This window comes from Anomaloglossus baeobatrachus, chromosome 9 (genome assembly GCF_048569485.1).
Source record: "Anomaloglossus baeobatrachus isolate aAnoBae1 chromosome 9, aAnoBae1.hap1, whole genome shotgun sequence".
NCBI classification, from domain to species: domain Eukaryota; kingdom Metazoa; phylum Chordata; class Amphibia; order Anura; family Aromobatidae; genus Anomaloglossus; species Anomaloglossus baeobatrachus.
In genome coordinates, this window is record NC_134361.1 from 25,236,655 (window position 1) to 25,255,584 (window position 18,930).

General features: G+C 36.9%; 1 protein-coding gene across 43 annotated transcripts in view; it reads right to left on the reverse strand.

Annotated features, from left to right (window-relative positions):
- The window catches only part of LOC142250958 (uncharacterized), a 345,599-nt gene that overhangs the window by 20,719 nt on the left and 305,950 nt on the right, over positions 1 to 18,930 (reverse strand). For 39 of the 43 annotated variants that reach the window (XM_075323314.1, XM_075323323.1, XM_075323316.1 and 36 more), the window contains 17 exons: positions 18,729 to 18,839; positions 18,394 to 18,483; positions 16,686 to 16,826; positions 15,088 to 15,177; positions 13,695 to 13,829; positions 12,176 to 12,286; positions 11,838 to 11,927; positions 10,138 to 10,275; positions 8,886 to 9,311; positions 8,575 to 8,664; positions 7,175 to 7,309; positions 5,553 to 5,936; positions 5,217 to 5,306; positions 3,392 to 3,574; positions 3,051 to 3,140; positions 1,123 to 1,233; positions 796 to 885 (listed from right to left, as the gene is read on the reverse strand). In XM_075323314.1, coding sequence (XP_075179429.1) covers positions 796 to 885; positions 1,123 to 1,233; positions 3,051 to 3,140; positions 3,392 to 3,574; positions 5,217 to 5,306; positions 5,553 to 5,936; positions 7,175 to 7,309; positions 8,575 to 8,664; positions 8,886 to 9,311; positions 10,138 to 10,275; positions 11,838 to 11,927; positions 12,176 to 12,286; positions 13,695 to 13,829; positions 15,088 to 15,177; positions 16,686 to 16,826; positions 18,394 to 18,483; positions 18,729 to 18,839 — 2,505 coding nt within the window. The remainder of the gene's footprint in view (positions 1 to 795; positions 886 to 1,122; positions 1,234 to 3,050; positions 3,141 to 3,391; positions 3,575 to 5,216; positions 5,307 to 5,552; positions 5,937 to 7,174; positions 7,310 to 8,574; positions 8,665 to 8,885; positions 9,312 to 10,137; positions 10,276 to 11,837; positions 11,928 to 12,175; positions 12,287 to 13,694; positions 13,830 to 15,087; positions 15,178 to 16,685; positions 16,827 to 18,393; positions 18,484 to 18,728; positions 18,840 to 18,930) is intronic. The other 4 variants (XM_075323326.1, XM_075323337.1, XM_075323340.1 and 1 more) reach the window with 4 other exon arrangements.

The following is an 18,930-nucleotide window of genomic DNA, read 5'->3' on the forward strand; positions in this document are numbered from 1 at the left end:
GCCTTAATTATTCAACATGCCAAAAGGACATAAAAATACAAAATAAAAAATTCTAGGTAGATATACATTCAAAAGTCAGCATCTGCACAAGTGTACAGTGTTGGTGGGGTGTTGAAAAATGTAAAATTGACTGGTTAAACAGTTATGGAAAAAAAATTGTTGTGACATGCACACTTTGTGGAGTAGACAGTCGCAGTTAAATTTCTGTATTGTAGATAATTTTGTGTACTTTTTTTTTACAAAAACAAGTATTCCCCATTCAGAAAAGGGATTGCACATGAAATGTATCAATTCAAAATATTTGCTTGTACACAGGCACGCTTTAGGACACTGAATTCACATTGTTTTATGGTATAACATATTGCGCTGGCCTGCTTATTAATCTTAGTGCATTAAATAGAATATGTCACTAAGTTTTTGCTACACAATCTGAAAGCAGCATGAAGAAGGGTAAAAGATTCTTACAATTCAGTTCAAATCAGGCCTAAGAGACACGAGAGGGTCTTAATTAGTTTTGTACTAAAATTATAAGCTTTGAAATAGATTTTACAATCAATTGATTCCCTGTGAAACAAATTTCCTGGGAAACGTACAGCAATTTTGTTAAAATCAAAATTCAAAACATCCGCACGTCTCTATCTGTGACTTGTTGTTTACTCCAAAATATTCAGAAATGAAGTCCATGAAATATTTGCACCTGTGTAGATTCACTTCAATCTACAGTACATGGAAAGTGTAACATTCTGCTTTAAAGTAATCACATGAGCAAAAAATAAGGAGGCAAATCATACTTACGTGGACATTCACATCGTACGGGAGGACATAGGTAACTGTAATACATTTCTGGGCTGCAGTTTTCAGGAAGGCACCAGCAGGGTTTCTCTCCTATGTTTAGCAGACATGAACATTATCATCATCATTCTACATAAAAGGTATCAACATGATGTGCCAATAAGGAAAAAATAAGGAGTTAAATTTTAAAAAGCAGGTAGATAGTTTTGAGTTGGGTTCATTTTTCCAAAAACTAATTTCAATGAAGGACTTCTTCTATTGTAAATAATCCAGACATAGAGGCCAAAGAACCAACACAATTAGACAACTTTAGTTAGTTGAGTATCATACCTTTGGTAGTTGTTGGGGGTCCTGTGGTAGTAGGTGCCATTGTAGTTGTTGGGCTTTCTGTGGTAGTAGGAGGAATGGTTGTAGTTGTTGGTCTTTGCATAGTAGTAGTACCTGAATCCGGTGTTGAAAAAATAAAAAACAAAAACATTTAATTTATTACAAAGAAGAGATTTTGATGATGAATAATGTACACATAGCGTATTTGATTCGGTAGTAACTTATTTAATATATGGCAACACCAAAGACATAATGATTGTGGTCGTAGAGGGTCTATGTTAGAAGGGGGCCTGCCGACTTCAGCCCCTACTTCATCTGGATTTATATAATAATAATAAAGTTTATTTATATAGCGCCAACATATTCCGCAGCACTTTACAATCCGGTGGGGGTTGTAAAGACAAATAGAAAACAAAATAGTACATAATTCAACAGCTACAGTAGGAATGAGGGCCCTGCTCGAAAGCTTATAATCTATGGGGAAAAAGGGGAACACAAAAGGTGAAGCCCCCTTGTAGATCTGTCCGGCCATCATTATGCTAGTTTATTGGTTACATATAAAGATGAATGATCTGGTCTTTAGACAGGGACCTTTTGGGTGCCTTTACGTGCTATTGGTTGTATGTAGGATGTGAGGACAGAAATAGGAGAGAGAAGCGTACGACTAGCATTTAGAAGGTGGGACGGGGGAGAGTTAGGTAAGTAAGTTATTATGACAAGCTTGTCTGAAGAGATGTGTTTTTAATTCATGGATTTGCATGTGAGCATGGATATTCAGTTGAAGTATATTGTGATACAGAGACCTGTCTGGTCTCTGCAGTGCAATACAAGCTGCCAGCCAATCAGAGCCTAGCAATGCCAGGCATTGGCATCACATGGCAGTGATATCATGTGCCACCAAAGCGCGCACACCGATGTCAGTGATCGGCATCTGTCTCAGCTACAGAGATGGAGGCTGTGCGAAATAGTAGCAAAAGAAGGTGAAAGTACATAGTATAAGTGATGTGGAAAGTGATATTTCTAATATAGAGCAAGTCAACTTTTAATACTAACACAACCATAGTAATGTCAAAATGATGTGACCAAAGAAATAAATGGTATCTCAAAAATAAAATATCTCCCATTTCACAGCACAGTATACCACATACTTTTTTTAATTGCATAAGTTCTAAAAATGATTTCCCTTAGACATTTCCAATCAAGCAAACTGTTCTGCGCAAACCACAGATTCTAACTGACAGAGTCACTCTCAGAGGTAACATTATCTTGCTGAAACTGAGATAAGTGATTTGCTATAAATTCCATAGCACTCTCCACTTTTTCACCACTAATACTCTAGCCAGACGTAAAGGAGGCCTACTGTAGCTTGCATTTGCTAGTACTACTGCCTCTACAGCAGCTGGGGCCGGTGGTAGTGATGATGCTTTAACTGCCACTAGTGGCTCAAACATTCTTTGCAACAGCATGATTTTTTTCTTTTATCCTACCATGTTCAATGCTGTAAAAAATATTGCGCAGACCTGCTTATTAATTTTAATGCATTAAACACAATCTATCACTATGTTTTTGGTACACAATCTGAAAGCAGCAAGAAGAAAGGTAAACGATTCTTACAATTCAATTCAAATCAGACCTAAGAGACATCAGAGGGTCTTAATTATCTTTATACTAAAATTGGAGGCTTTGAAATACTTTGATTTTACATTTAAGTGATTCACTGTGAATCAAATCTCCAGGGAAAAGATAAAATCAAAATTAAAAATATCAACAAGTCTGTAGCTGTCACTTGCTGTTTACTAAAAAAATGTTTAGAAATGAAGCCCATGAAATATTTTCACCTGTGCACATTCACTTAAATCTATATGGAAAGTGTAAAATTCAGCTTTAAAGTAATTATATGAGTAAATAATATTGAGGCAAATCATACTTACGTGGACATTCACATGGTACGAGAGGACATAGATAACTGTCATACGTATCTGGGCTGCAGCTTTGAGGAAGGCACCAGCATTGATCCGTTACTATGTATAGAAGACATGAATATCATCATCATCATCATCATCATCATCATCATCATCATCATCATCATTCTATCTAAAGTTATTAATATGATTTCCCAATGCAGAAAAAGTGGGAATAATAAAGGAAGGTAGATAGTCTTAGCTTCGTTGGGCTAATTTATTAAAAAATGAATCTCAATGGAGAAATAATCCTGACATAGAGGTCAAATAACCAACACTATTAGATAATTTTAGTAAGTTGAGTAACATACTTTCAGTAATTGTTGGGCGTTCTGTGGTAGTAGGTGACATGGTTGTAGTTGTTGGGCGTTCTGTGGTAGTAGGTGGTATGGTTGTAGTTGTCGGGCTTTCTGTGGTAGGAGGTTGCATGGTTGTAGTTGTTGGGTGTTCTGTGGTGGAAGGTGGCCTGGTTGGAGTTTGTATAGTAGTAGTGGCTGAATCCGGTGAAGAAAAAATAAAAAAAACCAAAAAAATATAATTTAATACAAAGAAAGAAGAGAATTTGATGATAAGGAATGTACACATAGCTTACATGATGTGGGAGTGACATATTTAATATAGGGCAAGACCAGGGGCATAATGATCATGGTTGCAGTATGCGACTGTGCTTTAGGTGGGCCTGCTCAACCCAGCACCCACTTTTGCTGGATGTGCAACTGAAGATGCACGTTCATTTTAAGTGTATTGAGATTCAAAGACCCGTCTGGTTCCTGCATCGCAATACATGATGCATTTGATGTGGACAGTGACATTTTTAACATAGGGTAAGGCAACTTTTAATGTAAACACAACCCTAGTAATGTCAAACTGATGTCACCAAAGAAATGCATAGTATCTTAATAGTAAAATACATCTCATTTCATAGCACAGTACACTACATACTTTTTTTTCATTAAAAAAGTTAAAAAAATTATCCACCTTAGACATTTCCGATCAAGCAAACTGTTCTGAGCAAATGACAAACTAAAACTGACAGAGTCACTGTCAGAGGTAACATTATCCTGCTGAGACTCAGATGAGTGATTTCTATAAATTACAAAATACTAATCACATTTTTCTCAGTAATATGCTTGGCAAATATAAAGGAGGCCAATTGTAGCTTGTGTTTGCTAGTACTACTGTCTGGACTGCAGCTGGGGCCAGTGGTAGTGATGATGATTTTGCTTCCACTAGGGGCTCAGACATTCTTTGCCACAGAATTATTTTTTCTTTTTTTTGTCCTATTATGTTCAATGCCATAATTTTTCTTCATTTTACCATTCAATTTGTATAATTCTTTAATTTATTTTTAGCAATCTTTTCAACCTTCATTTTTTGACCCTTCCCACAAATAACATGAAATACTAGATAGGTGTGCACATCTACAAAAGCAAGATGTGACCAAAGTATAGGTGTGACATGTACAGTTGTCAAATGGGACTTCTAGTATCGGTGTGGTGTTGAAAAATGTCAAATTGACTCGCTAAACAGATATGCAAAAGAAAATTGATTGCAACATGCACACTATGTCGAATAGACAGTCGCAGTTACATTTCTGTTTTTTAGAGCATTTTCTTTTTGTATTTTAAAAGATAAGTATTTTCCCTTCAGAAAAGGGATTGCAGATGAAATGTAAAAATGTATTAGTGTTGCGCTGGCCTGCTTATTATGTTAATTTTAGTGCATTAAACAGAATCTGTCAATAAGTTTTTGATACACAATCTGAAAGCAGCATGAAGAAGGGTAAAAGATTCTTGTAATTCAGTTCAATTAAGTCCTACGAGACTTCAGAGGGTGCTAAGTATCTTTTTAGTAAAATTGAAGGCTTTAGAATACTTTGATTTGACAGTGAAATGATTCACTGTGAATCAAATTTCCTGAGAAAAGTTAACCAAATTTTTTCCAAATCAAAAATGAAAATATCGGATTCCGCACATCTCTAGGTGTGTCTTTCTGTGTTCAAGAAAATGTTCAAAAATGAAGCCCATGAAATATTTGCACCTATGTAGACTAATTATACAATCTATATGGAATGTGAAAAAATTCTGCTTGAATGTAATCACATGGTTAAATAATATTGAGGCAAATCATACTTACGTGGACATTCACATGGTTCAAGAGGACAAAGATAACTGTCATACATATATGGGCTGCAGTGTTGAGGAAGGCACCAGCAGTTTTCCTTTCCTATGTTTACCAGACATGAATACAATTATTATTACCATTATTATTCTCTATAATGTTATCAACATGATGTCCCAATGCAGAAAAGACGGAAAAAGACGGAAAGGAAATAGGAAAAAAGCAGGTGAGAAATTTTGTTTTTTTTCAAAAATTAATTTCAATGGGGAACTTTTTCTATTGGAAATAATCCAGATATAGAGGTCAAAGAACCAATAGAATTAGATAATTTTAGTAAGTTGAGCAACATACGTTCAGTAGTTTTTGGGTGTTCAGTGGTAGTAGGTGGCATGGTCGTAGTGGTTGTGCGTTCTGTGGTAGTAGGTGCCCTGGTTGTAGATGTTAGGCGTTTTATGGTAGTAAGTGCCCTGGTTGTTTTTGGGTGTTCAGTGGTAGTAGGTGGCCTGGTGATAGTTGTTGGGTGTTCAGTGGTAGTAGGTGGCATGGTCGTAGTGGTTTTGCGTTCTGTGGTAGTAGGTGGCTTGGTGATAGTTGTTGGGTGTTCAGTGGTAGTAGGTGGCTTGGTTGTAGTTGTTGGATGTTCAGTGGTAGTAGGTGGCATGGTCGTAGTGGTTTTGTGTTCTGTGGTAGTAGGTGGCATGGTTGTAGTTGTTACTGTTTGTATAGTAGTAGTGCCTGAATCCGATGATGAAAAATTATAAAACAAAAAAGTTAATTTATTACAATGAAAGAGGAGAATGTGATGGTAAGCAATTTACACATAGTGTATGTGCTGTAGGAGTGACATATTTAACATAGGGCAAGAACAAGGGCATAATAATTGTGCTAGCAGAATGCGCAAGAGGGTCAATGCTGGAGGGGGCCTGTTGACCCCATCCCCTACTTCAGCTGGATGTTCATCTGAGGATGCACATACAGTTGAAGTATTTTGGGACACAGAGACCCTTCTGGTCCCTGCACTGCAATACTTGCTGTTGTCCAATCAGAGGGCTAGCAGCTGACATTGGCATGAAAATAATTGGTGTCAAATCGTAGTGACTTCATGTGCCACCATAGCAGGCCCACTGATTCAGACAATGATACTGGGCGAAAAGGGAGCACATATAACAGAAAGATGGACCTATATACCAGAAAGAGGCCCAGGATGGGAGAAATATGTAATAGCAAGGAGACCTGGATGAGGGAAATGTATGCCAGGATGGGGGACATATAAAACAGGAAGGAAGCCATGATGGGGGACAAATATAAAAGGATTGTGACATATATACCAGGATGAAGTACATATATATGGGGATGGGGATATGTATACCAGGAAGGAGGAAATACAAGCACAAGGACCAGGACAGGGAATATATGTACAAGGATGGGGACATAAATACCAGGGAGAAATCCAGGACTACTGACATATATATAGACCAGAATGGGACCCAGATAGGTTACATAGATACAAGGATGGGTACATAAATTAGAGAAATTATCCCAGGATGTGGGACATATAAGAGCCTAGGATGGGGGACATATATACCAGAAAAGTGCCAAGGATCAGGGATAAATATACCAGAAAGGGGCCCAAAACTGGATACAGATATACCAAGATGTTGGATATATGAGGATTGGACCCCGGAAGCTGTACATATATATCCGGAAAAGCCCAGAATGGGGGACATATATATATATATATAAGAATGGAGGACATATATACCTGAAAGAAGCCAAGGATGAGTGACATATATACTTAGACAGACCAAGGATGGTGACATATATACTTGGAAAGGGCCCAAATGGGGACATTAATACAGGATGTGGGACATTACTACATAATGAAAGTGGAGGGGAGGAAAAGGTAACCCATTGTTTTGGAAAGAAACTAGAAACAACATCCTCTGATAAGTTTAGTAAATTGAGTAATGCACCTTTAGTAGTAGGTGTTATGATTGTAGTTGTTGGGAGTTCTGTAGTAGTAGGAGTCTTGGTTGCAGTAACTGGGTGTTTTGTGGTTGTAGGTGGCATGGTTGTCGTTGTTGGATGTGGTGTAGTAGTGGTACCATCTGGTGGTGGAACAAAAAAAGCAAAAAGAAAACAAATTTGTTAAATTATTCTTAAAAAGAAGATAATGTAATGGTAGTCAGTAGGCACATAATATGCAACATTTCTGACATAGAGCAAGCCAACTTATAATGCAAACACAACCATAGTAATGTCAAAGTGACGTCACCAAAGCAATGGATAGTATTACTTTAGTAAAATACCTCCTGTTACATAGCACAGTACACTACATACTTTTTGTTTTTTAAAATTGAAAGTTTCAAGAATTATCGACCTTACACATTTGTGATCAAGCAAACTATTCTGATCAAACCACAGACTGAAACTGTCAGTGTCACTGTCAGAGGTAACATTATCCTGCTCAGGCTGAAATAAGTGATTTGCTATAAATTCTATAATATTCTGCACGGTTTTCCCACTAATACGCTTGTCAGGAAAAAAGGAGGCCTACTGTAGCTTGTGTTTGCTAGTACTACTGCCTAGCAGTTCACATTCTTTTTTACATGTTTTTTTACTCTTTTTTTCCTACCATGTTCAATGCTGTAGCTAGTATTAATTTTACCATCCAATTTGTACACTAATTTAATTTTAACAATCTTTTTAACCTTATTTTTTCACGCTTTGACAAAAAGGTCATAAGAAATACTAGATAGGTGTGTACACCTATAGAAAGTAAAATGTGGCAACCGTCCGAAGTATAGGTGTGGCATGTACAGTTGTCAAATTGGACTTGGAAAATAGGTGTTCAAAAATAGGCATGCACCATTAAATGGCTACATGTTTCTAATTTATAATTTTCAAGAAAATTCTACTCTCTTTCTAAAAATGATAAAATAAAAAATGCTGGGTAGGTACACATCCGAAAAGACAGTATCTCCGGAAGGGTACAGTATTGGTGTGGTGTTGAAAAATGTAAAATTGACAAGTTAAACAAATGTGCAAAAAGAAAATTGAATGTTGCATGCACATTTTATTGGGTAAATAATGAGTTAAATTTGTGTATTTTAGGGAATTTTCTTTTCGTATTTTAAAAGACAAATATTCCCCCATTCACAAAAGGGAGTGCACATGAAATGTAAAAATTGAATACAGTGGCTTTTAAATAGGCACGCTGTGCAACCTTTTTTTATTGTGCTGGCCTGCTTATGAGCTTTCATGCATTAAATATTTGCACCTGTATAGATTCACTTTAATCTATTTGGAATGTGTAAAACTCTGCTTTAACATATTGACATGGTTAAATAATATTGAGGCAAATCATACTTACGTGGACATTCACATGGTACAAGAGGACATAGATGACTGTAATACATATTTGGGCTGCAGTGTTGAGGAAGGCACCAGCAGTGTTTCACTCCTATGTTTAGCAGACATAAATATAATAATTATTATTATCATCTTTCTTTCAACATGATGTTCCAATGCAGAAACAGAAGGTGGGGAATATGAATAAGCAGGTAGGAAGTTTTGGCTGCATTGGGTAATTTTCCCAAAAAGTAATTTCGATTGGAAAAAATCCAGACATAAAAGCAAAAGAGCCAACACAATCAGATAAGTTTAGTAAGGTGAGTAACATACTATCAGTAGTTGTTGGGTGTTCTGTGGTAAAAGGTGGCTTGGTTGTAGTTGGTGGGTGTTCTATGGTAGTAGGTGGCCTGGTTGTAGTTGGTTGGTGTTCTGTGGTAGGAGGTGACTTGGTTATAGTTGTTGGGTGTTCTGTGGTAGTAGGTGGCCTGGTTGTAGTTGGTGGGTGCTCTGTGGTAGGAGGTGGCTTGGTTGTAGTTGGTGGGTGTTCTGTGGTAGTAGGTGGCCTGGTTGTAGTTGTTGGGTGTTCTGTGGTAGTAGGTGGCCTGGTTGTCGTTGTTGGGTGTTCTGTGCTAATAGGTGGCATGGTTGTAGATGTTGGGTGTTTGGTAGTAATAGGTGGCCTGGTTGTCGTTGATGGGTGTTCTGTGGTAGTAGGTGGATTGGATGTAGTTGTTGGTGTTTGTATAGTAGTAGTGCCTGAATCCGGTAATGAAAAATTATGAAACAACATAGTTAATTTTTTACAATGAAAGAGGAGATGTGATGTGATGGTAAGCACAAAATATATGTGATGTGGAAGTGACATATTTATTATAGACCAAGACTAGAAGCGAAATGATTGTGGTCGCAGAGGGCGCGACAGGGTCCATCCTGGAGGGGGCCTGCTGACCCCAGTCCCAACTTCAGCTGGATGTGTATTTAAGGATGTACATTCAGTTGAAGTGTATTGTGATACAGAGATCCGTTAAGTCCCTGCATCAAAAAATATACTGCTGTCCAATCAGAGGGCTAGCAGCTGACGTTGGCATGCCAAACATTGGCATCACATTGCAGTGACATCCTGTGCCACCATAGCAGGGACGCCGATGTCAGCTGCCGGCATCTACGCCAGCTTCAGAGAATGATACTGAACGACAAGGTATCAAAAGAACGTGGGAATAAAGTTTTTTTTAATGCAATAGAAAACAAAAGCAAAAGGCCAACATATATACCAGGAAGGATGACATATATACCAGAAAGAGGCCCAGAGTAGGAGACATATATACCAGGAATGGGCCTTGGAGGAGGGACATATATAGAAGGATGGGAGACATATATACCAGGAAGGAGCCAAGAATGGATAAAATATATACCTGGAAAGGGTCCAAATGGGCAAATGGGGGACAATAATACAGGATGTGGACATTGCTATATAATAAAAGTGGAGGGAGGCAACAGGTAACCCATTCTTTTGGAAAGAAACTAGGCAGGGAGGTTGAAGAAACAAAATCCGCTGATAAGTCTAGAAAATTCAGTAACGCACCTTTAGTAGAAAGTGTCGTGGTTGTAGTTAGGAGTCTTGTAATAGTAGGAATCTTGGTTGTAGTAACTGGCTGTTTTGTGGTTGTAGGTGGCATGATTGTCGTTGTTGGATGTGGTGTAGTAGTAGTGCTGTCTGGTGCTGGAACAAAAAAAAAGCAAAAACAAAATACAATTTGTTAAATTATTCTTAACAAAGAAGATAATGTAATGGTAGTCAGTGGGCATATAATATACAACATTACAACATTTCTGACATACAGCATGCCAACTTTTAATGCAAACACAACCATAGTAATATCAAAGTGATGTCACCAAAGAAATGGATAGTATTACTTTAGTAAAATACCTCCTGTTACATAGCACAGTACACTACATGCTTTTTGTTTTTTTAAAATGGAAAAAGTTTCAAGAATTATTGACCTTAGACATTTGTGATCAAGCAAACTGTTCTGATCAAACCACAGACTGAAACTGTCAGAGTCACTGTCAGAGGTAGCATTATCCTGCTCAGACTGAAATAAGTGATTTGCTAAAAATTCCATACTATCCACTTTTTCCCACTTGTCAGGAATAAAGGAGGCCTCCTGTAGCTTGCGTTTGCTAGTACTACTGACTAGACAGCAGCTGGTGGCAGTGGTAGTGATGATGCTTTTACTGTCAAAAGTGGCTCACACATTCTTTGCTACATGTTTTTTATCTTTTTTTTCCTACCATGTTCAATGCTGTAACTATTTTTTATTTTACCATCCAATTTATACAATTATTTAATTTAATTTTAACAATCTTTTTAACCTTAATTTTTCACCCTTTGCCAAAAAGGTTATAAGAAATGCTAGATAAGTTTGTACACATACAGAAAGCAAAATGTAGCAACTGTCTGAAGTATAGATGTGGCAGTACAATTGTCAAATTGGACTTGGAAAACAGGTGTACAAAAATAGACATGAACAATTAAATAGCTACATTTTTCTAATATATGCTTTTATGTTTTCAACAAAATTCAACTCTCTTTCTAAAAATGGCAAAAAAAATGCTGGGTAGGTACACATCCAAAAAGAATAACTGTTGAAGGGTAAAGTATTGGTGTGGTGTTCAAAAATGTAAAATTGACTAGTTAAACAGATATGGAAAAAATGTTTGCAACATGCACACTGTTTGGTAGATAGTTGCAGGTAAGTTTCTGTATTTTAGGGAATTTTATTATTGAATTTTAAAAGACAAGTATTCACCAATTCAGAAAAGGAATTGCACATGAAGTGTAAAATTCAATAGAGTTGCTTAGACACAGGCACGCTGTGTGACAATGAAATCACATTGTTTAGTTGAAAATATTGCGCTGTCCTGCTTATTAATGTAAGTGCATTAAACAGAATCACTATGTTTTTGCTACACAATCTGAAAGCAATATGAAGAAGGGTAAACGATTCCTAAAATTCAGTTAATTTCAGTCCCAAGAGATATCAGAGGGTCATAATTATATTTTCAGTCAAATACTTTGAATTCCCAGTGAATTGATTCATTCTGATTCAAATTCTTGGAAAAAGTTAAGCAAATTTGGTAAAATTCAAAATATCCACACGTCTATAGCTATCACCTGCTCTAAACAACAAAATGTTCAGAAATAAAGGCCATAAATTATTGCCACCTGTAGATTCTGCTTTAAAGTAATGGTTAAATAAAAATGAGGCAAATTATACTTACGTGGACATTCACATGGTACGAGAGGACATAGATGACTGTAATACGTATCGGGGCTGCAGTGTTGAGGAAGACACCAGCAGGATTTAATTCCTATGTTTAGCAGACATGAATATTATTATCATCATCATCATCATTCTATATAAAGGTATCAACATGATGTCCCAATGCAGAAACGGAAGGAGGGGAATAGTAAAAAGCAGGTGGAAAGTTTTTGCTTCATTGTGCTAATTGATCTAAAAACAATTTTCAATGGATGACTCCTTCTATTGGAAATAATCCAGACATAGAGGCCAAAGAAGCAAGACAATTAGATAATTTTAGTAAATTGAGTAATATACCTTCAGTAGTTGTTGGTGGTTCTGTAATAGTTGGCAATGTTGTAGTTATTGCGTTTTCTGTGGTAGGAGGTGGCATGGTTGTAGTTGTTGGTGTTTGTATAGTAGTAGTGGCTGAATCCGGTGATGAAAAAATAAAAAAGAAAAAAGTTAATTTAATACAATGAAAGAAGAGAATTTGATGAACAATGTACACATAGCGTATTTGATGTGGGAGTGACATATTGAATATAAGGCAAGAACAAGGGCATAATGATCGTGGTTGCAGAGGCCCTGTGTTTGAAGCCCCTACTTCAGCTGGATGTGCATCTGAGGACGTACATTGAGTTGAAATGTATTGCAATACAGAGAACCATCGAGTCCCTGCACCGCAATACATGCTGAGGCTAGCAGATGACGTCGGCGAGCCAGGAACCCACTCCCCCTGCACATGTGCTTGCAGGGCATGAGTGCAGATATGACGTGACAGCCTCGGCGCGTGCACTGCACCCGCATGCAGTAGGTCAATTTGAAGTGCCTGGCACCGGTAGTAATAATTAAATCACCAGAAAAAGTTTTTTGCTAGCATCACATCCAAATATGTTTAAAATTAGATTTTTATTTTATAAAATTAAAACCACCACAAGGTTGGATGGACATTAATGAAATATAAAACAACGTGTTACATGTTTCGAGCCTGAAAAGGACTCTTAATCTTAGACTCTACGAACACGGAGCTGATCTCCTTGCACCGTCCTCTGGAAAAGGGCCCCAGGTGATGCAATTATCGGGTGATCTGAAGAATCATTTGTATTTACTATCATTAAATCACCACAGACCCTGGACACCTGCAGTCAGTGGCTCCTGTCCACACAAAAGGATCACTGACTAAATTTCTGTAATTTACTAAACTTTCTTTTTGTATTTAAAGAAAAAAAAAATCACAGTTCTGAAAAGGGATCGCACATGAAATGTATAAAGTTAAAACAGTTGCTTGTAAGCAGGCACGCTATGCGACACTGAATTATCATTTTTTTCTATGTAAAAAATATTGCGCTGGCCTGCTTATTATATTAGGTTTAGTGCATTAAACAGATTCTGTTGCTAAGTTTTTGCTACACAATCTGAAAGCAGCATGAAGAAGGGTAAACGATTCTTGCAATTCAATTCAACTCAGTCCTAAGAGACATTAGAGGGTCTGCAATATCTTTTTAGTAAAATTGGAGGTTTTGTATACTTTTCTTTCACAGTAAATTGATTCACTGTGAATCACGGTTGCCGGGAAATTTTATGAAAATTTGTTAAAATCAAAATTCAAAATATCCGCACATCTCTTTGTTTCACTTGCTGTTTACAACAAAATGTTCGGAAATGGAGCCCATGAAATATTTGCAATTGTGTCGATTAACTTCAAAATATATGGAAAGTGTAAACTCTGCTTTCAAGTATTCATTTGAGTAAATAATAATGAGACAAACCCATTGTTTTGGAAAGAAACTAGAAACAACATCCTCTGATAAGTTTAGTAAATTGAGTAATGCACCTTCAGTAGTAGGTGTTATGATTGTAGTTGTTGGGAGTTCTGTAGTAGTAGGAGTCTTGGTTACAGTAACTGGGTGTTTTGTGGTTGTAGGTGGCATGGTTGTCGTTGTTGGATGTGGTGTAGTAGTGGTACCATCTGGTGGTGGAACAAAAAAAGCAAAAAGAAAACAAATTTGTTAAATTATTCTTAAAAAGAAGATAATGTAGTCAGTAGGCACATAATATACAACATTTCTGACATAGAGCATGCCAACTTATAATGCAAACACAACCATAGTAATGTCAAAGTGACGTCACCAAAGCAATGGATAGTATTACTTTAGTAAAATACCTCCTGTTACATAGCACAGTACACTACATACTTTTTGTTTTTTAAAATTGAAAGTTTCAAGAATTATCGACCTTACACATTTGTGATCAAGCAAACTATTCTGATAAAACCACAGACTGAAACTGTCAGTGTCACTGTCAGAGGTAACATTATCCTGCTCAGGCTGAAATAAGTGATTTGCTATAAATTCTATAATATTCTGCATGGTTTTCCCACTAATACGCTTGTCAGGAAAAAAGGAGGCCTACTGTAGCTTGTGTTTGCTAGTACTACTGCCTGGCAGTTCACATTCTTTTTTACATGTTTTTTTACTCTTTTTTTCCTACCATGTTCAATGCTGTAGCTAGTTTTTATTTTACCATCCAATTTGTACACTAATTTAATTTTAACAATCTTTTTAACCTTATTTTTTCACGGTTTGACAAAAAGGTCATAAGAAATACTAGATAGGTGTGTACACCTACAGAAAGTAAAATGTGGCAACCGTCCGAAGTATAGGTGTGGCATGTACAGTTGTCAAATTGGACTTGGAAAATAGGTGTTCAAAAATAGGCATGCACAATTAAATGGCTACATGTTTCTAATTTATGCTTTTCAACAAAATTCAACTCTCTTTCTAAAAATAATAAAATAAAAAATGCTGGGTAGGTACACATCCAAAAAGACAGTATCTCTGGAAGGGTACAGTATTGGTGTGGTGTTGAAAAATGTAAAATTGACAAGTTAAACAAATGTGCAAAAAGAAAATTGAATGTTGCATGCACATTTTATTGGGTAAATAATGAGTTAAATTTGTGTATTTTAGGGAATTTTCTTTTTGTATTTTAACAGACAAATATTCCCCCATTCACAAAAGGGAGTGCACATGAAATGTAAAAATTGAATACAGTGGCTTTTAAATAGGCACGCTGTGCAACCTTTTTTATTGTGCTGGCCTGCTTATTAGCTTTCATGCATTAAATATTTGCACCTGTATAGATTCACTTTAATCTATTTGGAATGTGTAAAACTCTGCTTTAACATATTGACATGGGTAAATAATATTGAGGCAAATCATACTTACGTGGACATTCACATGGTACAAGAGGACATAGATGACTGTAATACATATTTGGGCTGCAGTGTTGAGGAAGGCACCAACAGTGTTTCACTCCTATGTTTAGCAGACATAAAAATAATAATTATTATTATCATCTTTCTTTCAACATGATGTTCCAATGCAGAAAAAGAAGGTGGGGCATAGGAAAAAGCAGGTAGGAAGTTTTGGCTGCATTGGGCAATTTTCCCAAAAAATAATTTCTATTGGAAAAAATCCAGACATAGAGGCAAAAGAATCAACACAGATAAGTTTAGTAAGGTGAGTAACATACTATCAGTAGTTGTTGGGTGTTCTGTGGTAGTAGGTGACCTGGTTGTAGTTGGTGGGTGTTCTGTGGTAGTAGGTGGCCTGGTTGTAGTTGGTGGGTGTTCTGAGGTACTAGTTGGCCTGGTTGTAGTTGTTGGGTGCTCTGTGGTAGGAGGTGGCCTGGTTGTAGTTGGTGGGTGTTCTGTGGTACTAGTTGGCCTGGTTGTACTTGGTGGGTGTTCTGTGGTAGTAGGTGGCCTGGTTGTAGTTGTTGGGTGCTCTGTGGTAGTAGGTGGCCTGGTTGTAGTTGGTGGGTGTTCTGTGGTAGGAGGTGGCCTAGTTGTAGTTGTTGGGTGTTCTGTGGTAGGAGGTGGCCTAGTTGTAGCTGGTGGGTGTTCTGTGGTAGTAGGTGGCCTGGTTGTCGTTGGTGGGTGTTCTGTGGTAGTAGGTGGCTTGGATGTAGTTGTTGGTGTTTGTATAGTGGTAGTGTCTGAATCTGGTAATGGAAAATTATGAAACAACATAGTTAATTTTTTACAATGAAAGAGGAAATGTGATGTGATGGTAAGCACAAAGTATATGTGATGTGGGAGTGACAAATTTATTGTAGACCAAGACTAGAAGCGAAATTATTGTGTTTGCAGAGGCCGCGACAGGGTCCATCCTGGTGGGGGCCTGCTGACCCCAGCCCCAACTTCAGCTGGATGTGTATCTAAGGATGTACATTCAGTTGAAGTGTATTGTGATACAGAGATCCGTTAAGTTCCTGCCTCAAAAAATATACTGCTGTCCAATCAGAGGGCTAGCAGCTGACGTTGGCATGCCAAGCATTGGCATCGCATTGCAGTGACATCCTGTGCCACCATAGCAGGGACGCCGATGTCAGCTGCCAGCATCTACGCCAGCTTCAGAGAATGATACTGAACGACAAGGTATCAAAAGAACGTGGGAATAAAGTTTTTTTAATGCAATAGAAAACAAAAGCAAAAGGCCAACATATATACCAGGAAGGAGGACACATATACCAGAAAAAGGCCCAGATTAGGAGACATATATACCAGGAATGGGCCTTGGAGGAGGGACATATATAGAAGGATGGGAGACATATATACCAGGAAGGAGCCCAGAATGGATAAAATATATACCTGAAAAGGGTCCAAATGGACAAATGGGGGACAATAATACAGGATGTGGGACATTAATACATAATAAAAGTGGAGGGAGGCAACAGGTAACCCATTCTTTTGGAAAGAAACTAGGCAGGGAAGTTGAAGAAACAAAATCCTCTTATAAGTTTAGGAAATTCAGTAACGCACCTTCAGTAGAAAGTGGCGTGGTTGTAGTTGTTAGGAGTCGTGTAATAGTAGGAATCTTGATTGTGGTAACTGGGTGTTTAGGGGTTGTCGGTGACATGCTTGTCGTTGTTGGATGTGGTGTAGTAGTAGTGCTGTCTGGTGCTGGAATAAAAAAAGCAAAAACAAAATAACATTTGTTAAATTATTCTTAACAAAGAAGATAATGTAATGGTAGTCAGTGGGCACATAATATACAACATTACAACATTTCTGACATACAGCATGCCAACTTTTAATGCAAACACAACCATAGTAATATCAAAGTGATGTCACCAAAGAAATGGATAGTATTACTTTAGCAAAATACCTCCTGTTACATAGCACAGTACACTACATGCTTTTTGTTTTTTTTAAAGTGGAAAAAGTTTCAAGAATTAATGACCTTAGATATTTGTGATCAAGCAAACTGTTCTGATCAAACCACAGACTGAAACTGTCGGAGTCACTGTCAGAGGTTACATAATCCTGGTCAGACTGAAATAAGTGATTTGCTATAAATTCCATACTATCCACTTTTCCCCACTTGTCAGGAATAAAGGAGGCCTCCTGTAGCTTGCGTTTGCTAGTACTACTGACTAGACAGCAGCTGGTGGCAGTGGTAGTGATGATGCTTTTGCTGTCAAAAGTGGCTCACACATTCTTTGCTCCATGTTTTTTAGCTTTTTATTCCTACCATGTTCAATGCTGTAACTATTTTTTATTTTACCATCCAATTTATACAATTATTTAATTTAATTTTAACAATCTTTTTAACCTTAATTTTTCACCATTTGCCAAAAAGGTTATAAGAAATGCTAGATAAGTTTGTACACTTACAGAAAGCAAAATGTAGCAACGTCTAAAGTATAGGTACAATTGTCAAATTGGACTTGGAAAACAGGTGTACAAAAATAGACATGCACAATTAAATAGCTACAATTTTCTAATATATGCTTTTATGTTTTCAACAAAATTCAACTCTCTTTCTAAAAATGACAAAAAAAAATAAATGCTGGGTAGGTACACATCCAAAAAGACAGTAACTGTGGAAGGGTACAGTATTGGTGTGGTGTTGAAAAATGTAAAATTGATTAGTTAAACAGATATGGAAAAAATGTTTGCAACATGCACACTGTTTGGTAGATAGTTGCAGTTAAGTTTCTGTATTTTAGGGAATTTTCCTTTTTTGAATTTTAAAAGACAAGTATTCACCAATTCAGAAAAGGAATTGCACATGAAGTGTAAAATTCAATAGAGTTGCTTGGACACAGGCACGCTGTGTGACAATTATATCACATTGTTTAGTAGAAAATATTGCGCTGTCCTGCTTATTAATGTGAGTGCATTAAACAGAATCACTATGTTTTTGCTACACAATCTGAAAGCAATATGAAGAAGGGTAAACGATTCCTAAAATTCAGTTCATTTCAGTCCTAAGAGATATCAGAGGGTCATAATTATATTTTCAGTCAAATACTTTGAATTCCCAGTGAATTGATTTATTATGATTAAAATTCTTGGAAAAAGTTAAACAAATTTAGTAAAATTATAAATATCCACACGTCTATAGCTATCACCTGCTCTAAACAATAAAATGTTCAGAAATAAAGGCCATAAATTATTGTCACCTGTAGATTCTGCTTTAAAGTAAATCACATGGTTAAATAAAAATGAGGCAAATCATACTTACGTGGACATTCACATGGTACGAGAGGACATAGATGACTGTAATACGTATCGGGGCTGCAGTGTTGAGGAAGACACCAGCAGGATTTAATTCCTATGTTTAGCAGACATGAATATTATTATCATCATCATCATTCTATATAAAGGTATCAACATGATGTCCCAATGCAGAAACGGAAGGAGGGGGATAGTGAAAAGCAGGTGGGAAGTTTTGGCTTCATTGTGCTAATTGATCTAAAAACTATTTTCAATGGATGACTCCTTCTATTGGAAATAATCCAGACATAGAGGCCAAAGAAGCAACACAATTAGATAATTTTAGTAAATTGAGTAATATACCTTCAGTAGTTGGTGGTGGTTCTGTAATAGTTGGCAATGTTGTAGTTATTGCGCTTTCTGTGGTAGTATTTGGCATGGTTGTAGTTGTTGGTGTTTGTATAGTAGTAGTGGCTGAATCCGGTGATGAAAAAATAAAAAAAACAAAAAAGTTAATTTAATACAATGAAAGAAGAGAATTTGATTAACAATGTACACATAGTGT